Source organism: Ascidiella aspersa, chromosome 1 (assembly GCF_963924565.1).
Source record: "Ascidiella aspersa chromosome 1, kaAscAspe10.2, whole genome shotgun sequence".
NCBI classification, from domain to species: domain Eukaryota; kingdom Metazoa; phylum Chordata; class Ascidiacea; order Phlebobranchia; family Ascidiidae; genus Ascidiella; species Ascidiella aspersa.
In genome coordinates, this window is record NC_139447.1 from 31,368,735 (window position 1) to 31,388,849 (window position 20,115).

Sequence of the window (20,115 nt, forward strand, 5' to 3'; positions counted from 1 at the left end):
ACTTGTCAATCACGATTTAATTTTGTTGTGCACGAAATAATTTTGTGTTAAATTTCCGAATTCTTTTAAACATTTGGTACGTTTTGGGTTTTTGTCTGTTTTTCTCTCATCACGCAGCCGCGTTTACACACGAGTTTAAATACCTCGTATCAAAAAGCATAATGATTTATCCACACGCGAAACATTAGCTTTCAAATCACAACTTTAGGAACACCCCATTTCCTGCCTTTTGTTGAAAGCAATAGTGAATAAGCAGCAACTTCAAAGCGTATTTTCTTGTGATGCTTCGTTATTTTAAAACTTACATTGAACGAATTGTGCAAACTAAAAAAAAAAAATGCAAATTTTAAGGAAATGTTGCTCAATGTTAAAAATCAAAAGAATTTAATTTTGTATTGAATCGCAAAAGATGTAACGTGAGTAATTACAAATTGCAGTAATTAATTGTCTCAAACTTTAAGTGTAACCTGTCGCGCCTATGTATATATATAAGTATAGAAAATATGTGTGTCTATAACCAAAATATAAATAACTTGAATACTGAGTGTTGCTACAGATAATTTCGAACACACATCTGCCGGAAAAATATTTTGAAATTTCAGAAAACAAACACAACAAGCGTTGGACAAAGCGATAGATCGAGATGCAACGCGCAAAACAACGGCTTCCTGGTGACGTCAGAATTGCAACGCACCGTGCAGGGATTTTCTCCTGCAAGCCGCACAGATTTCCTAAAAAAAAAAAAGCCACAGCAAACTGCTCTGGCGTGTCGATGAAACACATTTCAAGCAACCAGCGAACGCTGATATCAAAATCCTCCTTGCCAGTTCAGGCACAAACGAAAATTTTCTCGAGGAATCAGGAATCGAACCAAAAACAATTGCGCAAATGCGTTGAATGATCGGACAATTTCGCGTCCAATGCTCCATAAGCATTTCACAACAGCTGAAACACAACACACGAAAACAATTGGAAAAGAATGTCATTCCTATATATTCGAAATGACTGCAAAACCTTTGCAAAGGGAGTATTTGTCGCAACACGTCAGCACATCAAATTAATTCTTTGTTTTATCGCCTTAATGTTGCGTCATGAAAGTTTTTGTTTAAATTCCATTGCCGATATCTCTTGCTAGAGTTTGCAACGAATGCCTTGTTACACCAATTTTTATGCGTCAGAGCTGTATGTGAGGTGACGTATATCCGTTTAATGTGAGCGCTTTGTTTTGAAATTCGCCTTATTGTCAACAATCCATTATTTTTAGAATCGTCGCCAGTTACGTCGCAATGTAGATCGAAGCGCTTTTGTTCAAGCCATATTTGGACAAAAATATTATTTCCGTCTATAAGAGTCGAGAGAAAAAGGTTTAGACCACGCCTTGTTGTCACGTGATTTATTATTGAAAATCGTAAGAATATCTACGTCAATATTTCCTGTGCATTTTAGAAATATTTTCGCCTATAAGTATAGTCGCTCAATCGAATAAAAAACAGTATCAACCAGTATCACCCAGTACTGCCTAGTGCAGAGGAGGCTTTTATAGCTGTTACTAAGACAGCAAAATTGACTGTTCATGTATCAGAACTAAAGGAAAGTATTGGACCTGAATGGCCTCACGAAGACAGGCCATCTCAAATCTTGTAGGAGTGTGGTCGATTCATCTTGGCAATTATATAACTGAAGACTCATTTAATCATACCCTCCCCTACACGCCCAAAAAACAAAAATCCTGGATCTTTATTTTCCCTCTTGGCCTGTCGAGCCTTGTCTAACCAGCTGTACAGCCAAGCCTTGCAGCTTATTCTTACGTAATAAAGGTTTCCATGGGTTTAAAAGAAACTGTACCCTTATTACAGTACCGGTACATATAACAAGAACTAAAAAGTGGAGTGAATGGAATAACTTAACCAAAATGCAATGCCCCAAGCTGAGTTGAATTTCCAATTCGTTTGGTGTCCAGATGATAGCAACACATCCGTAATTCGAACAGGTATGTGATCTTGTGACAATCTGTTTAAAATTTGCAGGTTTTAGATTCGAATTAATTGCTAAGTAGTATTAGCATCTACTACTGAAAAAAAATTGCATAAGTAAAACAAAATACGCTATTCGACTTAAAGTAAATTTTGACTTAAAGTAACTAGAAACTGAAACTTCTTTGAAATAAAAACGTACCTACCATAAAGTTGAAGATTAAAATATGTGTTAATCGCTGACGGATACACTGATAGAGTCAACGACATGAAAAAAATTTATCTTTATATGTCGTTGGATAGAGCTAGATAGCCCTACTGCGAAAAAAGAGAACGCCTCTTCGCAGAAAGGAAAAAAGCGCCCCAAAGCCATAGCAACAATAGACGCTAGGTGCTTTGTGTTCGCGCGGGAGAGTTATGATAATAACTCGTCGACTCTTGTCTGAGGGTTCGCGACAACCAATTACGAAAAATACTTGAAGTGAAAGTGCCAACACTCGGAAAGATTAAGAACGCGTATTATGCATTTCCCACTCATTGGGCTAGGTACAGCAGCAACTGCGTTGGTAAAGTAGCGTAAGAAATTATTGAGAAAGAGTTTCTTCGCGTTAAATTATCAACTTTGTAGAAATTTGTGACGTGCGTATCGGTTTTATATGAATATACATTTAAAAAGAGTTTGTGTTGCTGTGTCTGCTGTTATTATACATTGTAATCAATTTTAAGTAAGCTGACACTCAATCCCTAACTATGGTCATCATGGTAAAGTATTGAACATACGGCAGACATATACCGGTTTGCGTGTAAAAAAAAACTGTAGTATTCTTATTTGCCCTTTTTATGTGTAAATTTGTTATCTCCAGTAGTAAAAACGAAGTCTTTGTACGTAGCAGGCAATAAAAGCTTATATTTATTGGCTGCCAACGAAACGACTGTTTGTACAAATAAAATAACATTGATTTAAATCACGCCTTTTTGGACTAGACCCATTCATATCAATACCAAACAAAGGTGCTAAAAGATATTTGGTTAAATGTGCTAGGAACTTGGTGTTTAAATTTTAAATACTTTTAATTTATTTATTCAAAAAAACTTATACAGGGAGACATAAAGAAAGTTATTATCCAGACAGTGTCTTATTTATTACATTTTCCAGCTAAATGTGCATAAAAATAAAACTCAAATGATAAAAATAAAAAGTTCAAGTGTGACATATAAAGTATTTCGAATTTCTGATATATAAATATTTTATTTTGATAAGTCTTTCAACCTTTTTGCAGATGTCAGTGGTTTTAAAAATATAGATTTAATATGGAACAATTCACTGAAAAATATAGAACAATTCACTTTATTTAAGCGCGTCACTTATCATGTCGCTTTTAGGTTTACATTTAACAGCAGTCAAAAAAATATGACTGGATAACTCTACGTTAATGAAGTCAGTTATATTTTATATCCTACTTTTTCCAAAATCAACCTATGTATTTGGGATGCTTGACTGAAAACATTTATTTTGGCACCCTTGTGATGAATGTATTGTAGTTTTTGCTTTATAAGTGTCAGTGATTTATTGATAAATGTCAATGATTACTTTGTTGTTTTACTGTTTTTTAGACTGGCAATGGAAGTTAGGAGTTCTGTTACATGAGTGGGCTTAACATGCAAACAAGCACCAATTAGGCAATGGCCTTAACCGCACAGTCTCGCTTGGAGACTCTCCAGGTCTACAAGTTGCTACAATGTGTGCGCCAGGAAGACAAAGTTCAAGTCAGCAAGCTCTGCACACAAGGCATCCCAATGTAGGCATTATTGCATCTCTTATACATAATTTTTTTGTAAACTAAAAATAACAAAGTAGGATAACTTTTTTAATTAGTGTGGTCAATAAAAAAGGATTATGATTTTTTATTTGAAATCTATTCTACTGTTCAAGTGATAAATCCTTCAAAACCATCATTAATTTATTTATGCTGGTCAAAAGTTATATTTTAACTCGATTTAATGTTGTTTAAAAAATTATTAGATTTTAAAAGTCAACTAGTTCTGCAGTCCTTAAAAGTTTAATTTTAATATAATAAAACACTCACATAAAAAAGCACAACATGATAAAAAATATTTTTCACAAATATTCTGTCATGTGTAGTTGATAAATTATCGAGATCCGCGACATACTTTTTTAATAAGCAAGATAACCAATTGAATAAACTTTTCTTCAATTAGTGTGGTCAATAAAAAAATGATTTTGGTTTTGAATGTAAAACAACTTCTACTGTTTAAGCAATAAATCCTCTAAAACAACCATTAATTTATTTATGCTGCTCAGGAGTAATTTTTAGTCTGCATTTTAATATATGGCGTTTAACAATGAAATTAAATTCTTATAAGCCACCTAGTCCTTAAAGTTTGATTCTACTATATTAAAACACTTACATAAAAAAGTACTGAATGATAAAAAATGTTTTTCACAAATATTCTGTCATGTGTAGGTTGATAAATTATCGAGATCCGCGACATGGTGAATGTGCACTTCACCTTGCTGCCCAATCAAACAACGATGTCATGATGAGATTTCTTCTTGGCCTTGGTGCTTTTCCCAATGTACAGGACTTTAAAGGTAAAAAAATTTGTATTTTCCTTTTTCAGGCCCTGGTAAAGGCATGCTTAGTGTGTTAAATTTTTTTTTATTAAAAATATTCTTCATACATTTCTGCCTGAACCTAATTCATGCTAATTCTTTTGGTCATCAAATAGACCCAGGAAAAAGAAGTTAACACAACATTATTGAACATTTTTTTTTCAATAGAGTAAAATCACTTTTTTTTGTGTTAACATACACTTTACTTTTTGAATAATGGCTTGACAAACAAGAAACATTAAATATTATAAAGGTCATCAAATTTAATTCATTCAAACACATGTCAAATGGTTTAGGTCGAACTCCAATAATGACTGCTGCTGATTATGGTCATGATAAAACGGTTGAAATATTGGCTAAAGCCGGAGCTGACACAACAATACGGGATGCGGAAGGAAAAGGTGAACTCATTTATTATTTATGAAACAATAAAAGTGAAAAGAAAATTGCTATTCACAATTTGACTTTGTAGATATATCGTTTTATATGTGAGTTTGAGCCTTACAAGACTTGGTGCTTATATTCTACAATACCTTTTAAATATGTTGGGGAAATATTTTCCTATTTTTCTAAAAGTATTCAAACTAGTGGCCCCTAAAGTTTTTCTGTGACTGCCATTTTAAAACTTTATAAAGCCTTTGAACCCCAATTTTTTTAGAACTTATCCTGACAAATAGTTTTTGCAAAACTATATGCCTACATTTATAAATGTTAGGAAAAAAATGATAAATGTCTAAAACAAATTTTGTATTTCAAACGAAAATGTGTCAATTCCACTGAACCTTTTTATGGGCTCTCAGGGGTCTATGGACTCATAGTTGGAAACCACTGATTAAACTGTAAGAAATCTATTTTTTCTAAGAAATCTAGTCTTCAAAAATGAAATCTTTATGGGTACTTTTTGCATTGATTTTTGCAGATGTGATTTTCTACTGCCTCTCTGCTGCTACCAAAAGGCACAAGAGATGTCTCGACATAGTTTTGGTTCATGGGGCAAATGTTAACAACACGACCGAGGAAGGAAAACCGGTCCTGGTGTCGGCTTGCCAAACTGCCCAAGAAAACGAGGCTATGTGTTTAATGCTTCTCGAGAAAGGAGCAGACCCCAATGCAATAAATAAGGTAGAGTTGTAAATTTGACACATTAGTAAATGAGTTTATTTAAAATATGGAAAAATGGATATTTTTGGACTTACTATAAATGGATAGTTTTATAATTGTAGTACTTTTTTTCTGAAATATTTCAAGTTAAACTTTTAAAAGTTATTTACAATGTAGTGATGTGGGTGTTGTCATCACAATTAGGTCACTAAAGTAAGCCATTTTTTTGGGGGGGTGCCTGGTACCAACTGGTTGTATTGGTACTTGTTCGACACTGAGGGGTATCGGTGCCAATTGATACCAATTTATTATACGAATTTCAGCCATGATTTGCGATCCAGCACAGAATTTTAAATCTTAAAATGTTAATTGATTAAAAAATAGTAACCTATCAACTTGAAAAAGTAACAAAATACTGAACACAAAAGCACATTTTTGCGTAATAAACTAAAGAAGTTAACTTTGAACGTTTTATTTTGTCGATTTTGCTTGTTTAAGAATAGTAATGACGTCATTTGGTATAGGATCGAATCGCGATACTTTTTGCCCCAAATATCGGTTATAGGTATTGGACATCCCTCTTATTTATTACTGGTTTGCACCCATAGTTCTATCAAAACAATGTAAAACTCTATCAGATTTTTCAGGCATTTTTTCTTTTATTTTTAAAGGCCACTGGCAGATCAGCGTTAAGCGAAGCGTGCGCTTCGGGCAACGTTGCAGTTGTGAGAGCTTTGTTACAAAAGGGAGCCGACCCAAACACGTTGGACAAAAAGCTGCACTCAGCCATGCACTTTGCTGCTCAGATTGGTGCATTTGAAGTGGTTAAGGTAACTGGAATTCGTGAAATATATAAGTTATTTATTGGTACTTTAGCCATTTGTTTGCCACAAAAGAGAAGTCAAAGCGATTCCAAATCAACTAAATCTATAATTTGCCACTTTTGTTGATGTCACTTGATCGGAAATAAAATTTTGCAAAAAAACATAGCTTTTCCATAATTTATTTAATCTAAATGGTCAGCAAATAAACAGGAAAATTTTGCGTAGTAAAAGTAATAACACGTCACATCATTAAACTGCACTGGAAGTAAAGTTCCCTTTTCCACTTTTATCGATTATATTTAATGTCACGAACTTAATCAACTTGTAGGAGTAGGAGTCAAGTTTCATCCAATTTCAATTTTGTTTAACCACAGGCACTTGCCGCTTACGGAGCCGACTGTACTGCTACTGCTAACGACGGAAGCAACGGATTACATTTTGCAGCTGAAGGAGGTTTCGGAATGATTTGCAAATTTCTCGGACAAAGAGGTACCTAACAAAGTTCCCTTAAAAAACTGTCAAAAATAATTTACACAAAAATGAATCTATATAGATCAGTAACCAAACATCGTAACATCGAAAACTAGATTAATGATACAAAAAAATCGTAACTCGTTAAGCTAACTATAAACAGTAACACAAATTTAAAGGCCTATATTAATTATTTTACGAACTGCGATAAACTAAAATGTTAACTTGGAAATGTTTAAAGAAAAAAGCGCTATGCTACAGATTTAATATTTTTTTCTTTGTTTGGGCTTCGGTACCTCACAGGATGGCATAGCGGTTCATCAATGCCCGTTTGTATAATTTAATGATTTGATTTTTACAGGTGCAAACCCAAAGCAAAAGAACACGGACGGATTCACGCCTCGCCTTTTAGCGAAAGAAAAAAGCTACAAAGAAGCGTCGAAGGAACTCAGAAAGGCCGAGAAACTCTTTACCAAGTATTCCAAGCCGGGAATGAAAAACCCGAACGACCCGTCGCTGCTGGCTCTCTACGACTGGACGAGCGAACGAGCGGAGAAGCTGAAGGAAATTATGCTCAGATCGGTAAGTCACTTTTAAAAGCTGTTTTTTCGATTTGAAAAGGTCCTTGATGCTTTTAACTGATTTTGATACTTTTTTACGAAACTTTAATGAATACTTCGTTTTGAACATGCCAAAGATTATTCTTAATTTTTTCAGGGCTGATTAGTAAAACCATGTTTCTTTAGGACAGGATGTTTAACTTTTTTCAATACAAAATATTTTTGGTTTGTGTAGAGTTGTAGACCATCATGCGGCATGAAATTGTTAGGGATGACGTCATGATGTATGTAGGATTGCTGATTAGGTCGAACATATGTTTAAAGTATACACTAAGATTTTTATTTGGACTTTATGAACCCCCTAAAATTACTCCGGTACCCCAAAGGAGTTCATGAACTCTAGTTTAAGAACCCCTGATTTTGGAGATTTTCTAGATTCCAAATTATTTTCAACTCAAGTGTATAAATAAAAAATCATCCTTATAAGAACTGCTTTTGATTACGTGATTAAAAAAATTATTCTGCTAAAATACTTTAGCTATTCTTAAGATATGTTTATTGATTAAACCATATATTAACACGAAAACTTGCTTTATATTTCAGTTAATTACCCAGGATGCCGAGCAAGATCCAATCAAGGGCAACCTGGTGGATCGAAACACTTTCGACAACATCATGAACCAACTGAAGGCGCCAATACCTGACGATATGCGAAAGAGACTTCACGAGGTAAGACCACTTACTTATACTAATCTGTAATCAATTATGCAATACGTCTGTTTGTTTTTCCATCTGAAATTTTTTATTTAGGGATCAGACTTATTTGAAGAACCAATGGCCTAAACATTCGTTTAGCCAGTTAACGTAATAATAGTTTCACTCCCTGAAACAACAGTTATTTAAACCAACCTATTATAGATTCTAATTCCTTACTATAGGGATGTTCGATACTTAAAACCTTGCTTTTATCATAAAGAGGAATCAGGTGGCACTATATAAAGACAAATTGTATTGTATTCTCGACAAGCTTTCGCACCACCGTGCTTCATCAGGTCAAAGTATAAATGAGGCACATAAAGTGCCACATGATTCCTCTATTTAGAATTAGACGAATACGGCCATAAACAAAGATTTTCATCATAAAGGTTCACGACAAAGAGCGAAGGGGCGTTATCGAGGTTGACGAGTTCCTCTCAGGCAAGAAGTACGTCTCCAAGGCCTACCTCATGTCGGCCTTCGAGGGAAAGAAGAAGAAGAAGGGCAAAAAAGAAAAGAAGGGCAAAAAGGGAAAGAAGGGCGGCAAGTTTAAGATGCCGGTGCCGATCTGTACCGAAAAGGACGGCCCCAGGCGTCCGGACGGCGGCCCACCGCACCGCTACGTGGAGAAGCAGGTGCTCTGGACCGACACCAGTCGCTTTGGAAGGTATGTGTCGCCGGTTTCTTGTTAGGCGTGCCTTTGTTTAGTTGTATAAATGTGCTCCACACTCTTTCGGATACAAAACATAACGCTGCTCGGCTAATAGCGCCCATATGGTGAGGTTTTATTTTTTAAACAAACAAATATAGTTTTTAAAAAAAATTAAACATAATAAAGCTTTCTGTGTACAAAATTCTGTTTTTGCAAGGTTCAACCTTTTATCTTTTAATATAAATGCATAGATCAAACTTTTTATTATTTATCCTCAGCATTTGCCTTGACAATACAATTATAGGCATCAATTATAAATTTGTTGGTCCGACAAATATTTTTATAATGTGCCACCGTTTTAACTCAGCGAAAAATTCTATATAGCAGTCAAACAATAACGAAAAACACAAAACGAACAGTTTTGGAATTGATAGCCACGGTAGATTCACAAATATAGGCATGCTATTTCAATTTGCGAATTGTAAATCTTGCACCAATTTATCAACACAGGGACAACCCGCCCAAGCACCCGCTAATGGACGACTCGGCCTGGTACCTTCAAGTGCCAGAGAAGCAGTACATGAACATCACCGACGCTGCCAGGCACGGCGACATGGAGACCTTAAGACGGGCATTTGAGGTTTGTTTTGAAGCGCGTTTCGAGTCTGATTGACAAAACTTAGTTTCTGTTTAAATTTGTGCAAGTGTTTGTTTAGATTGCTAAGTTAAAACCTATTAATATGTATCGTGTTTGTGTGCGGCATTTTGTTGTCGGCGTTATGTGTATCGTGTGAAACACCTAATGACGTATGCCTAATGGCAAACACGTATACCTAATGGCTTTTTAGATATATACTTCAAAAATTAAAACAAAATTTCACACACAGCATTTAGAATTTTACAGTAATGTGCAAAATGTGAATAACCCCGTCATCTGAAATACTGAATCTCGAATTGTTTCTTTCGTAAAGTCGGGAACTGAGGTTGACACACGGGACAAGTACTTCAAAACTCCACTGATGGCCGCCTGTGCAGAAGGCGACCTGGAAATGACCAACTACCTGCTCAAGATGGGGTGTGTGTTTCTTCTATACTTTAGAAAAAAAAATCCCGTATAAAGCATTTTGCTTCATTGTAAAGGGTTGTATTATTTTAGTGGCTTCCAACTAAAATATACCCGGGATCGATTTTCAATTAAATGAACTCAGGGGAGTGGTTCCCAACCTTTTATGGCTTACGGCACTCCCCAGAAATATATATAGAATGCGGCATTCCGTCTAGAATTTTCGGAATGTGGTTTACTGTAATGTCACTACAAACGGAATTGTACCACAATCAATTGCACACATGGCTTATCAATAAAGCAAAAAAGACTTTTTTTAAGATACTCCAATAAATTTTGGCACAAGTATTACAAATTGAACCCCGGTAGGGAACCACTTACTTCAGGTTTAAGCGCTTCATATTCTCAAATTCTTTTTTAGTACTTTAGTACCACAAATCTCTTGCCGTGGTGGCCGTGGTGGCCGTGGTGGCAGAGATTTGTGTGCAGAGCTCACATGTCACTAGAATACCTTTTTCATGTCACTGTTTTAATACTGTTTTTTTTTCAATTTTTAATACTTAATTAATGCATTGTTTTATGATAAAACATTGTTTTATATTTTTTTAGAGCCAGCGTGGAGGCCCGAGACAACTTTAAGTGGACAGCTTTGCACCACGCCTGTCATTCTGGGCAACTGGATGTTGTACAAGTGAGAATTGCTTATATATAGGCAAATTACACAAATCTTTATTACACAAAGCGACAAGCCTCTTTCTTGTTAGCACTCGCGAGTTAAAATTAGAGAACAATTACGCGGTGAAATAATATATAATATTGGGTTCGCCTTCAAACTGCATTCATGTTAACCGGCATTCATATTTAAATTACTCCTGCATTTATACCGAATTTATAGCAACCCCGAATAGAAGGCAAGCAACGCCAAACAGCCCTGTGATTAACAGTACGTTATATACAGTCTTCGAAATTTAGCCGTTATTTACTTTCTTCAATCGCCAGGCGCTGATGTACGGCGGATCCGACGGTAACGCCGTGACGTGGAACGGGGCAACCCCTCTTATGAGAGCGATCGAAAGCTGCAAGCCGGACGTGGTGAAATACCTACTCGACTGTAACGTTTCCGTGACTGCCGAGAATAAGAAAGGTAAAGTTACGTTAGATTGCGGTCGCCTAGGTGGAAGTAAAAAGCTTTAAGATTTTAGTTTCTGATACCACCTTAAGTAAACATTCAGCTCATGTAAAAGTATAAGTCTTCGATATATATCTATATCAGGGGTTCTTAAACTGGGGTCCATGGACCCCTTGGGGGTCCGTGAACTAGTTTTAGGGGGTCCACGAAGGTCTAATTGAAGTAATCAATTTGTTAAAGAAATCTATTTAGTTAAAAATAAAACTGTTTTTCCCTGAATGTATTTAGACTCCATTTCACTTTCTCAATTTTGGACCAAAATCAGCAAATTTATAAAGTCTATTTGTACTGTGACGTCAATTTATGACGTCATTTTTTAATTTTTTTTTTGCCTACAGTGGTCCACGCGAGATGAAAGTAAAATTTAGGGGTTAAATTTTGCAAATTTGATCTCAGGACGTATTCTTCGTTATTTTTATGAATACAGGCATACGTGGTGAATTGTTTTTTCTGAAATATTACAGTACACTAGTAATTTATAGTGTTAATCAAGTATTTGCTTGACTTAAGGCCTTGTGTGATCTTAACACAATTTTCATGGCTATTCAGCGTAATAGTTGTACAATAACATCACGTGTCGCCCATATCGTCGGAATTCAACGTCATTAAAACAACTCGATTCAACTATATCAGACATCGATGTGGCATTTAAACTGCCCGAGTCCAGAACGACAAAGCAGGCTCGTCATTTAAAGTCCATTCATTGACCAAACGACCGAACGCCTAAGTGCCTTTCATACAGCCACTACAAAAATGTGGCCACTGGCCAGGCCCTCGTTTTAACAAGAGATTTGCCCATTTACCCATTTGCCACTTTTGTGTACCAGTAACGCAAGCTAACACATAGCAAGTGGTCCTTATTGTTTTCATTTTTTGTTGTTTAAGTATTCAGAGTCGACAAAATCATTGAGCAGTGTAATATTGTCAAGTAAATAGGGAGCTAAAATTTAGGCGACTGATTTTTGAAGCGGCCATACAAATCGGCCACAAAGCGTAAGCGATAGCGGATGAATCCTTAGTGTATCGCATTACGCCGTGTCTCCACAATACACGCCGGCCTAATCGAATCAAAACAGGTTTTCCCCATTGGAAAGGCTTGTCCTTTACATGCCGACCCTGTGTAGCGTGTTTACATGTCGACACATAATTCACCCCACGCCAAGCCAAGCGCCCTGCCGGGGGTCAAGCAAATTGGCGACTGTAAAGCCCACGCTTAATCGGAGCCTTTACCTAATTTTGAGCTAAATTTGGATCCTTGCCTTAATGGTGTTCGTCTGCCAATTAATGTATTGGGTTGTGCGGGTTTTTCCTTTGTTTCCAGCTATCCAGAATTACAACACACAAAGTAGATTTGCAGTGATTAAAATATATTTTGTCACGACTTTTGTACTCAATCCTAACTGACTTTTTCTCTAACAACAAATCTATTGTATTTAGCGTCAGTGTTTATTCAAATCAACGTATACTGTAGTTTATTAAATACAATAATCATGCGTTATAAAATTAAATACTAGTTGTTTTTTTTAATGTGTGTATATTTTATAGTACCAAGTAATATTTTATATAAAATATCTCGGTGTGTGTTTTATTTGCCACGTGTTTTCTTGTCCAACAAGATTTCCTAAATGTTTTTTATATATAGGTTTATAGAAATATTTTAAACCACATACCCAAAGGTGCACCTCCAAGCTTTAAGGTTCAAAAATAGTAAGATATTCAATCAGTCACACTCACAAAAAAGTTCACAACCTAAATCAACTCTAAAAATATACCAACTTTGTAAACTTTACCTTCTCGAATGACGATCGCAAAGTTGTGCACTTTTGTGATAGTCATGACAATGTTGTTTAACAAGGATAATCTTTGCCCGACGTCATTGCTGACTAAGGCTAATCGCGTTTGCTTTATCTACAGTACGTTGCTCAAGTTTGCTGTCCCATTGTTATGTGGCAGTTACAGGTCTAATCAAACTTTTCTGTTCAACAAGAACGTTTGTAGACTTTCCATGTTATTGACCAGATCGCCATCTTAAGTTCACATTCGTTTCGTGGAGCATAATATTTTGGCCAACTTGTCGTATTTGGGTTATGTTATTATGACAACCTACAGAGTGAAACGCACTTTTGGCTTGCTTGAATCGAATGGCCGATTGCCTGAACAAACTAACTATTTGTGAATGGGATAAAGTAGGATATATTTTCCGATTGAAACATGAACTGACGCGGCTTAACTGAAAATCTGCAGCGCTATTTCAGCGCCACGACCCACGTTTTTGTGTTTATTCAGTCGCCAAGTGCCCCTTGTTGGAAATGTTCGTTGAGATAATTTTCTTGTGGTAATATCAGGTTATGTGTGTGATGTAAAGGGTTCACCGAACTTTGTATTGCTGTTTTAACTTCTAGTTGAAAGTGACAGCGGATATTGCACATAAATTCTTCGTTTTTTATTTCGCTTACAAAATTTCCAAATCGATTTTTATTATTATGTTTTCATATTTATTCGTTTGTATTAATGTTTCAGTCACGAGATATATTTCACAGGTCGTCATACATTTTTTAAACAGATTCACAGATCGTATTTCATTTGATTTCGACTTTCCAACAAAATACACTTTTTTGAAAACATGTTCAACCATGGTGTTAACCAAAAATTTCCGCAATATAGTACATCTCGTCAATATTTTGAACTCAAAGAAGTGATCTATAAAAAAACTGTAAACCACCCGAAAAACACTGACGTAATTGCTTTTGTTTCCTTCCATTTCAAATTGTCCCGCCCGACGTCATATGTTAAACGGGGAAGCTGGTAATTTCAGATGCCCTATCGCCACTCGTTGTGCCCGAACGAACTCTGCGGCTTACACCAGGTTGTTGAGTTTGGCTTTCTGGGAACTGAAGCATCATCTCTCCCGCGCGTCAAACCGTGTTTGCGGTAACGCATTGTCTGCGTTGCTATGGACGTTTTGCTGGGAGGCCAACCGACCTTGTACTTTAAACTAGGAGATTTCGATAATATTATACTGAAGTCGATACGCGATGCCAAGTGGTAACATTGGTACACATCTGATTATAGGTTGGTATCGATGCCGATCTAATACCAAAAATGTTCGTGGGTTTTAGCTATAGTTTAGTATCCAACTCAGTGATTCTACCTTCAAAGGGAACTTTATCAAAAAACAGCAAGTAACAACTAGAAATCTAAACTTCGTTAAGCTAAAAAAAATTTGGGTCGTATAATCTTGGAACAACTGTATTTAAGTGTTTCAATTTCATCTATTTTGCTTGTTATTGAGGTAATTTGATATCGGGTATGATCGCGATGCTTTTTGTCCAAAATTTTGGTTATTGTTATCAGAATATTTCTAAAACTTGATATCCCAACTACTAACTAAACCAATAACCTAAAAAAATGAAACTGTTGATGGAGTGCTATATACCGTTTTAGATGGCCACTTTTCAACAAAAGTTTTTAACGGCCTGTTCATTGGCTAATGTTATATGACAGAAGGTTCTTGTGTTGAAAAATGACACCTGCCTTATGAAACTGTCGATGTAACTGGTGTTCCGATATATCTCGACTTGTTCAATTTCGGAAAACTATGGGAGAGCGTTAAGCATTAGCTGAAAACGAGAACAGGGACATTTTTCTTCGAAAAGCCAGTATTCAACAATAACAACTTCTATTTTTGTTAAATTATTATTTGAACAAAAAAGCCTCATGCCAATATAAAATTTCAAAACATTTCTTTATGTTTAGAAAAAACAGCGTTGGACGTCGCCAGAGATTGGGCCGACGGCGAAATCTACAAAATGGTCAAGGAGAAATACGACGCAGCGCCCAAGCCCAAAAAAGACAAGGGGGGCAAGGGCAAACGAAAATCCCCGGCGCCCCCAAAACCCCTAACAATACCACCCATACCTCAGGTAGATTTATAGAATTGTTGCTTGTCGTTTTACTAAAGCGATTAGTTTTCTTCCTAGTCGACTTGTAACTGACAGTAAAACTATTTGTGATTTTTGAATTTCGGTGATCGGTAAAATTAAATTAAGGTCGTTACTTGATAACAGGTTATTACATCTGTGATTGGTCAAGATTATAGGACGTTATCCATATTTAATCAATGACAATTTTATGTTTACCTTATTTGTTTAAGCAATTTCTAACACGGCACAAGGGTATTTTTAAAGCTTATACGCGCGTTATTTTCGAAAACAATAACTTCCCAACGGAATATAGCCGACCGTAACTTTGGCGTAAATTTAAATGGTTATGGCTTTCTACACATAGATCACAATCAAGTGCCGATGTCGTATAGCTGCTTATATTAGTTTCAATATTAAATCAACAATTCTACCCAGTCTCTAAATTTATATAAATGTGGAAACACATTTTTATTTACTTATTTTGTTGACTAAACATCATTGCACTGATATGTCGCCCGACATGTGGTCGGTAACTAACCGTCGTATAGTCGTTCTTTGGCAAACGTTTTCTGCCTTTTCATACCTTGATGCCAAAAACTCTCACTTAATCTTCTAGGGTCACATGACTGCTCCTGGGAGCGCGGGGGAGGAAAGAGTGAATGAGCACAACGGAGAAGGTGACGCTAAGGAAAAGCCAGTAAAGGTATTTTTTGTGACAACAAGACGTTTATCCTAGACTATCGTTATTGTCTTGTGGCCATCGCATTTAGCAATAACAAAATCGAAACTGCGTCATGTAAGACCTTGCTGCTTTTACGCCGCTTTTTAAAATGTTTGCCATTAACTTATTATTTTTTTTTATTTTACCACCTTTTCGTAACATCAAACTCGCTTAACCACTATAGTTTGCTTTAAATGTGTAAACTTTTTTTCGTTTTGTTCTAAACGCGAGAAAAATTAAATGAAAATTAATTTTATATCGATCGCTTTGAGAACGATTTTAATCGCTAAGTAGCTAGCAATTGTAACTTTACAATTCAAACCGCGTGCCACAATCGCCCCGCTTGACCTTGACGCATCCCATATTTGACCTTGACCCCTTGTCAGCCGGAATCTCCCGTCGTGATGCCCAAGATCGATCTGGGTGAGAGCGCGGCGACCAAGAAGAAGCGGAACTCCGTGCTAGCGGTGGCTGATAACCTTGTGTCCGGATCGCACGCAAAAGATGAGGACATCGTCTTCACTCCACGCAAGGTATGAGATGCTGCTTTGCATTGTGAAAAATTCCTGTCTTGGTAAACCAAACGTTCTCGCCCGATTGCCTGACAAAACTATAGGTGTTTTTTAGGTCTGATCAAACTTTTGTTTAACTAGATCGTTTGTAGACTTTTTTTTCTGTTTAACTAGAACGTTTGTAGACTTTCCATGTTAGTGACCAAATCTCCATCTTAAGTTCACATTCGTTTTTTGATGCATAATATTTGGCAAACTTGACGTATTGAGTTATGTTATTATGACGACCTACAGAGTGGAGCGCACTTTTGGCTTGCTTGAATCGAGTGGCCGATTGTCTGAACAAACTAGTTATTTGTAAATGGTATAAAAAAGAATAAATTTTCCGAGTGAAACATGAACTGGCGAAGCTTAACTGAAAATCTGCCGAGCTATTCCAGCGCCACGACCCACGTTTTTGTGTTTATTCAGTCGCCAAGTGCCCCTTGTTGGAAAGGTTCGTTGAGGTGATTTTCCTGTTGTAAGACCACCTCAGGTTGTGTGTGATGTAAACCAATATAAGAAAAAGCGTCCTCGCGGTGTAGGTGTGGTTGTCCAATAATATCTGCTTAAAACCTATCACATGTCATGATTTTGGTACTTGTTGCACGCGAGGTCGTCATATTTTTGCAAGAACTACAGTATCCCTAGTCGTATTACACTGAAAACCTTTTGCCGCCTAGATTTTACAGCCAATTTGAAAACATCACGACTTGTCCTCGGCAAATTGCATTCTTTTCGAATAATGATCGACGCCTGTGACTTTTAAACATACATCTTCGTAACGTTTAACGTAAAACCTATTCATTTTGCTAGACGTGGACGGAACAGCCGACCACCGAAGACCTGCTGAACGCCAAGCAGGAGAAACGAACGCGGTTCGGCCACGAGGTTGACTTCGACGACTTCGAGAAACCGCTCAAGAAGAACATTTCCAATCGAGTTCGCGAATTTCAGACTCAGACTTAATACAACGCTCGTTTGCGTGAAACAAATTATCGTGCGCTTACATTAAGTTGGCTGATTTCCGTTTTGTTTATCGTGATTCCTACCTTAGTTGATGATTATGTCGATGTTTTAGTTAGGTCTGTGTTTGTTTATCCGGCCACTGTAATGTAAATGTTTACCTTTGTGTGGCCAATACTTTTTTCCGTTTTTGAAGTTATAGTTTGACCTGCTTATTTGCCAAAGATCGAAAATGTTTACCGTCGCACCTAACCTCATTAGGAATGTTTGGCGTGTTCTTGTTTTTTTAAACACATGTTCTGTTCGAATTATTTATGAATTAGGTTCCAACCATAACCATAGACATAGACGTTTGTGGGATTCATAAGAATGCCACACTTACTAATGGCGTGATTCTGAAAACAGATAAATTAATGCTCATGACTATATCCAGTTTTGCGGTACAGAGATTTATTTTTTAAACAATCTTAAATTCTTTAAAAATGCACCCGTCCGTTCTATAATTTAATGCTCTAAAATAATCCGTTTTAAAAGGCAAATTTTCCCCCTAGAAATCCACATGATGTACCCACCCTGGCAAGATATATCTGCATTTGTAGCCTTTTCGGTTTCGGCTTTTGGGTCAACAACATTCACCTTTACGCGTTTCGTGGTACCAATGGTTCATGTTTGTCCCTCCTTGAAATGGTCTTCATATGTTCCAGGGTAAAATAGCCGTTATACGTTTCACGGTAAAATAGCCTTTATGTGTTCCACGTTGAAAAAGCCTTTATACGTTTCACGGTAAAATAGCCTTTATGTGTTTTACCGTCGGCGGAAAAGGATTTATGTGTTTCACCGTAGAATAGCCTTTATGTGTTACATGGTGAAATTGCCTAATGTTACCCATTTAACTTGCGCGGTTAGTGCCTTAAACCAGTCCGACTGCCTAATGACATAAACGCAACTAAGCTAAGTTTAAAGTAACTGCCCAGCGTGCCAGCGACCATACTTTGCGGTTCGCTATTGGCCACGCAAGTAGTTGATTTTGTAGAATTCCAGGGTGCTCCTAAGTTAATATTAACCCCTTCAGATAAATTTTTACCCTGGACCTAACGTGTGCCTTGACTTTCCCCTTGCTGGTCGAAAAAGGACCGATTTTGTGGTCTTTATCGAACTTTTTTTTTAACTCCATTCCCCTTAAAAAGAACTGGGATAAGAAAAAATAGGTGAAACTAAACACTTATATTAATTTTGGTAATATTAACACTGTCGGAGACTAACGTTATATAAGTGTTTTATTACAAATGATTGTTTGAACCGCGTAAAGATGATTTAGGATGTTTATTTGTTTTAACTTTTTTATTTTAATTAGGAATATCTCGATTTTGTTTATTTCAGTCAGCGCACTTACGATTAGCTATAGGATTATGCTCTAGGCCCATTTTTGATTTAAGAATATTTGTGCCAAAGTTGCAACGCATCAAAATAGTTTTCGTTGAGAATAGGAAATCTATTAAAAAGTGTATGCCAAAACTGAAATGCCAAATTGTTGTTAATCTTTATTCTTATTTTACGAATTTTTCAAACGACTAAGTGGATTTCTCGTTAACGTGATTTTCCGTAATTTTGTCTGTGTATGGTAGATAGTCTCCTTTATTATCTTCTTTTAGTGCACTGTGTAGAGAGATAGTGTGTCGTTAGAGCGAAATCTATCGTGGCAGTATCGTACTGTGTACTCTGTTTTGTAATGCGGACCTTAGAGAATCTATGATAAACGTTTAATTTGTCTCCAGTTTATTAACAGAAAAGTAAGCTAAAAGCAAATTAAATATAGAAAGCCTTTGTTAGCCTATGTTAGCGGAGCACACCCTTTCATTGGGTTTTATTGATACATTTGATGGTTAATATAGTCTGTTTTAATATGCCTACTGACATAAATATTAGAGTGTTATTCTTCTATGTTTTTTTTTATTTTTTCTTGTTTGCAAATGTATTGGGGTCCACCGTTTTGTTAAATCTTTGCAGTTAAAAAAAAAATTTTTTTAAATCATCAGCTAAGCTATTAGCGCTTTTTACATCTTTGTTAGCTATAATATACTACACACCAAACAGCGCACGGATTATTATAAAAGACAAATCATTTTTAAAAAGGTCCGTTGGACAACTGACAATTAATGTTCGGCAAGTCCTTTTTTGCAGCTTGTGAAGCTGCTATACCGTGGCAAAAAGTAACTTTTGACAGTTATTAAATTATTTTATGAGATGTATTTTTTGCAAGGTAAAAAAAGGTTGCCTCAGGACGCAAACCATGACTTAAATACACCATAATATGGTATCGGATCAGAACCGATAACAACGTAAGTTTAGAGAAATACCGATACTTCCACTTGGTTTCGGAAAATTGTACCTATATGATATTATTACTCCTCTACCTAAACCCCTGAACTGTTAAAACATATAGTTGTATGACTTCTCCCAGTTTGACGTGGACGAAATGAAAGGTCGATGTTTCCTATACAAAAACGCCACAATAGTTGAACAACCGATCAACCCTGCAACTTTAACTCGTCGAATTGTGGACGACGCTTTGAGGTTCATTCGTGAGAGTCGAACCCTGTCGTTCTTTCTTTACATGTCGATGCCTCAACCACACACAAATGATTTGCTCGAAAGAATTCTGTTGCAAATCTAAGCGGTAGGTCTATTTAACCCATTGTATAAATAACCATAAACTATCGGTTTTCTGAG

The 20,115-nt window shown here is 36.4% G+C and overlaps 1 protein-coding gene across 1 annotated transcript; it reads left to right on the forward strand.

Moving 5' to 3' along the window:
* Positions 1-3,595: 3,595 nt before the first annotated feature.
* On the forward strand, positions 3,596-17,723 carry LOC146169764 (ankyrin repeat and EF-hand domain-containing protein 1-like). Its single transcript, XM_083388904.1, is given in 17 exon segments — positions 3,596-3,772; positions 4,460-4,587; positions 4,905-5,009; positions 5,528-5,730; positions 6,381-6,539; positions 6,908-7,022; positions 7,366-7,586; positions 8,168-8,293; positions 8,710-8,987; positions 9,483-9,612; positions 9,944-10,047; positions 10,645-10,726; positions 11,035-11,179; positions 14,981-15,147; positions 15,764-15,889; positions 16,255-16,401; positions 17,236-17,723. Coding segments are annotated over 17 exon segments (2,505 nt in total). The 5' UTR covers positions 3,596-3,656; the 3' UTR covers positions 17,389-17,723.
* Positions 17,724-20,115: the final 2,392 nt, after the last annotated feature.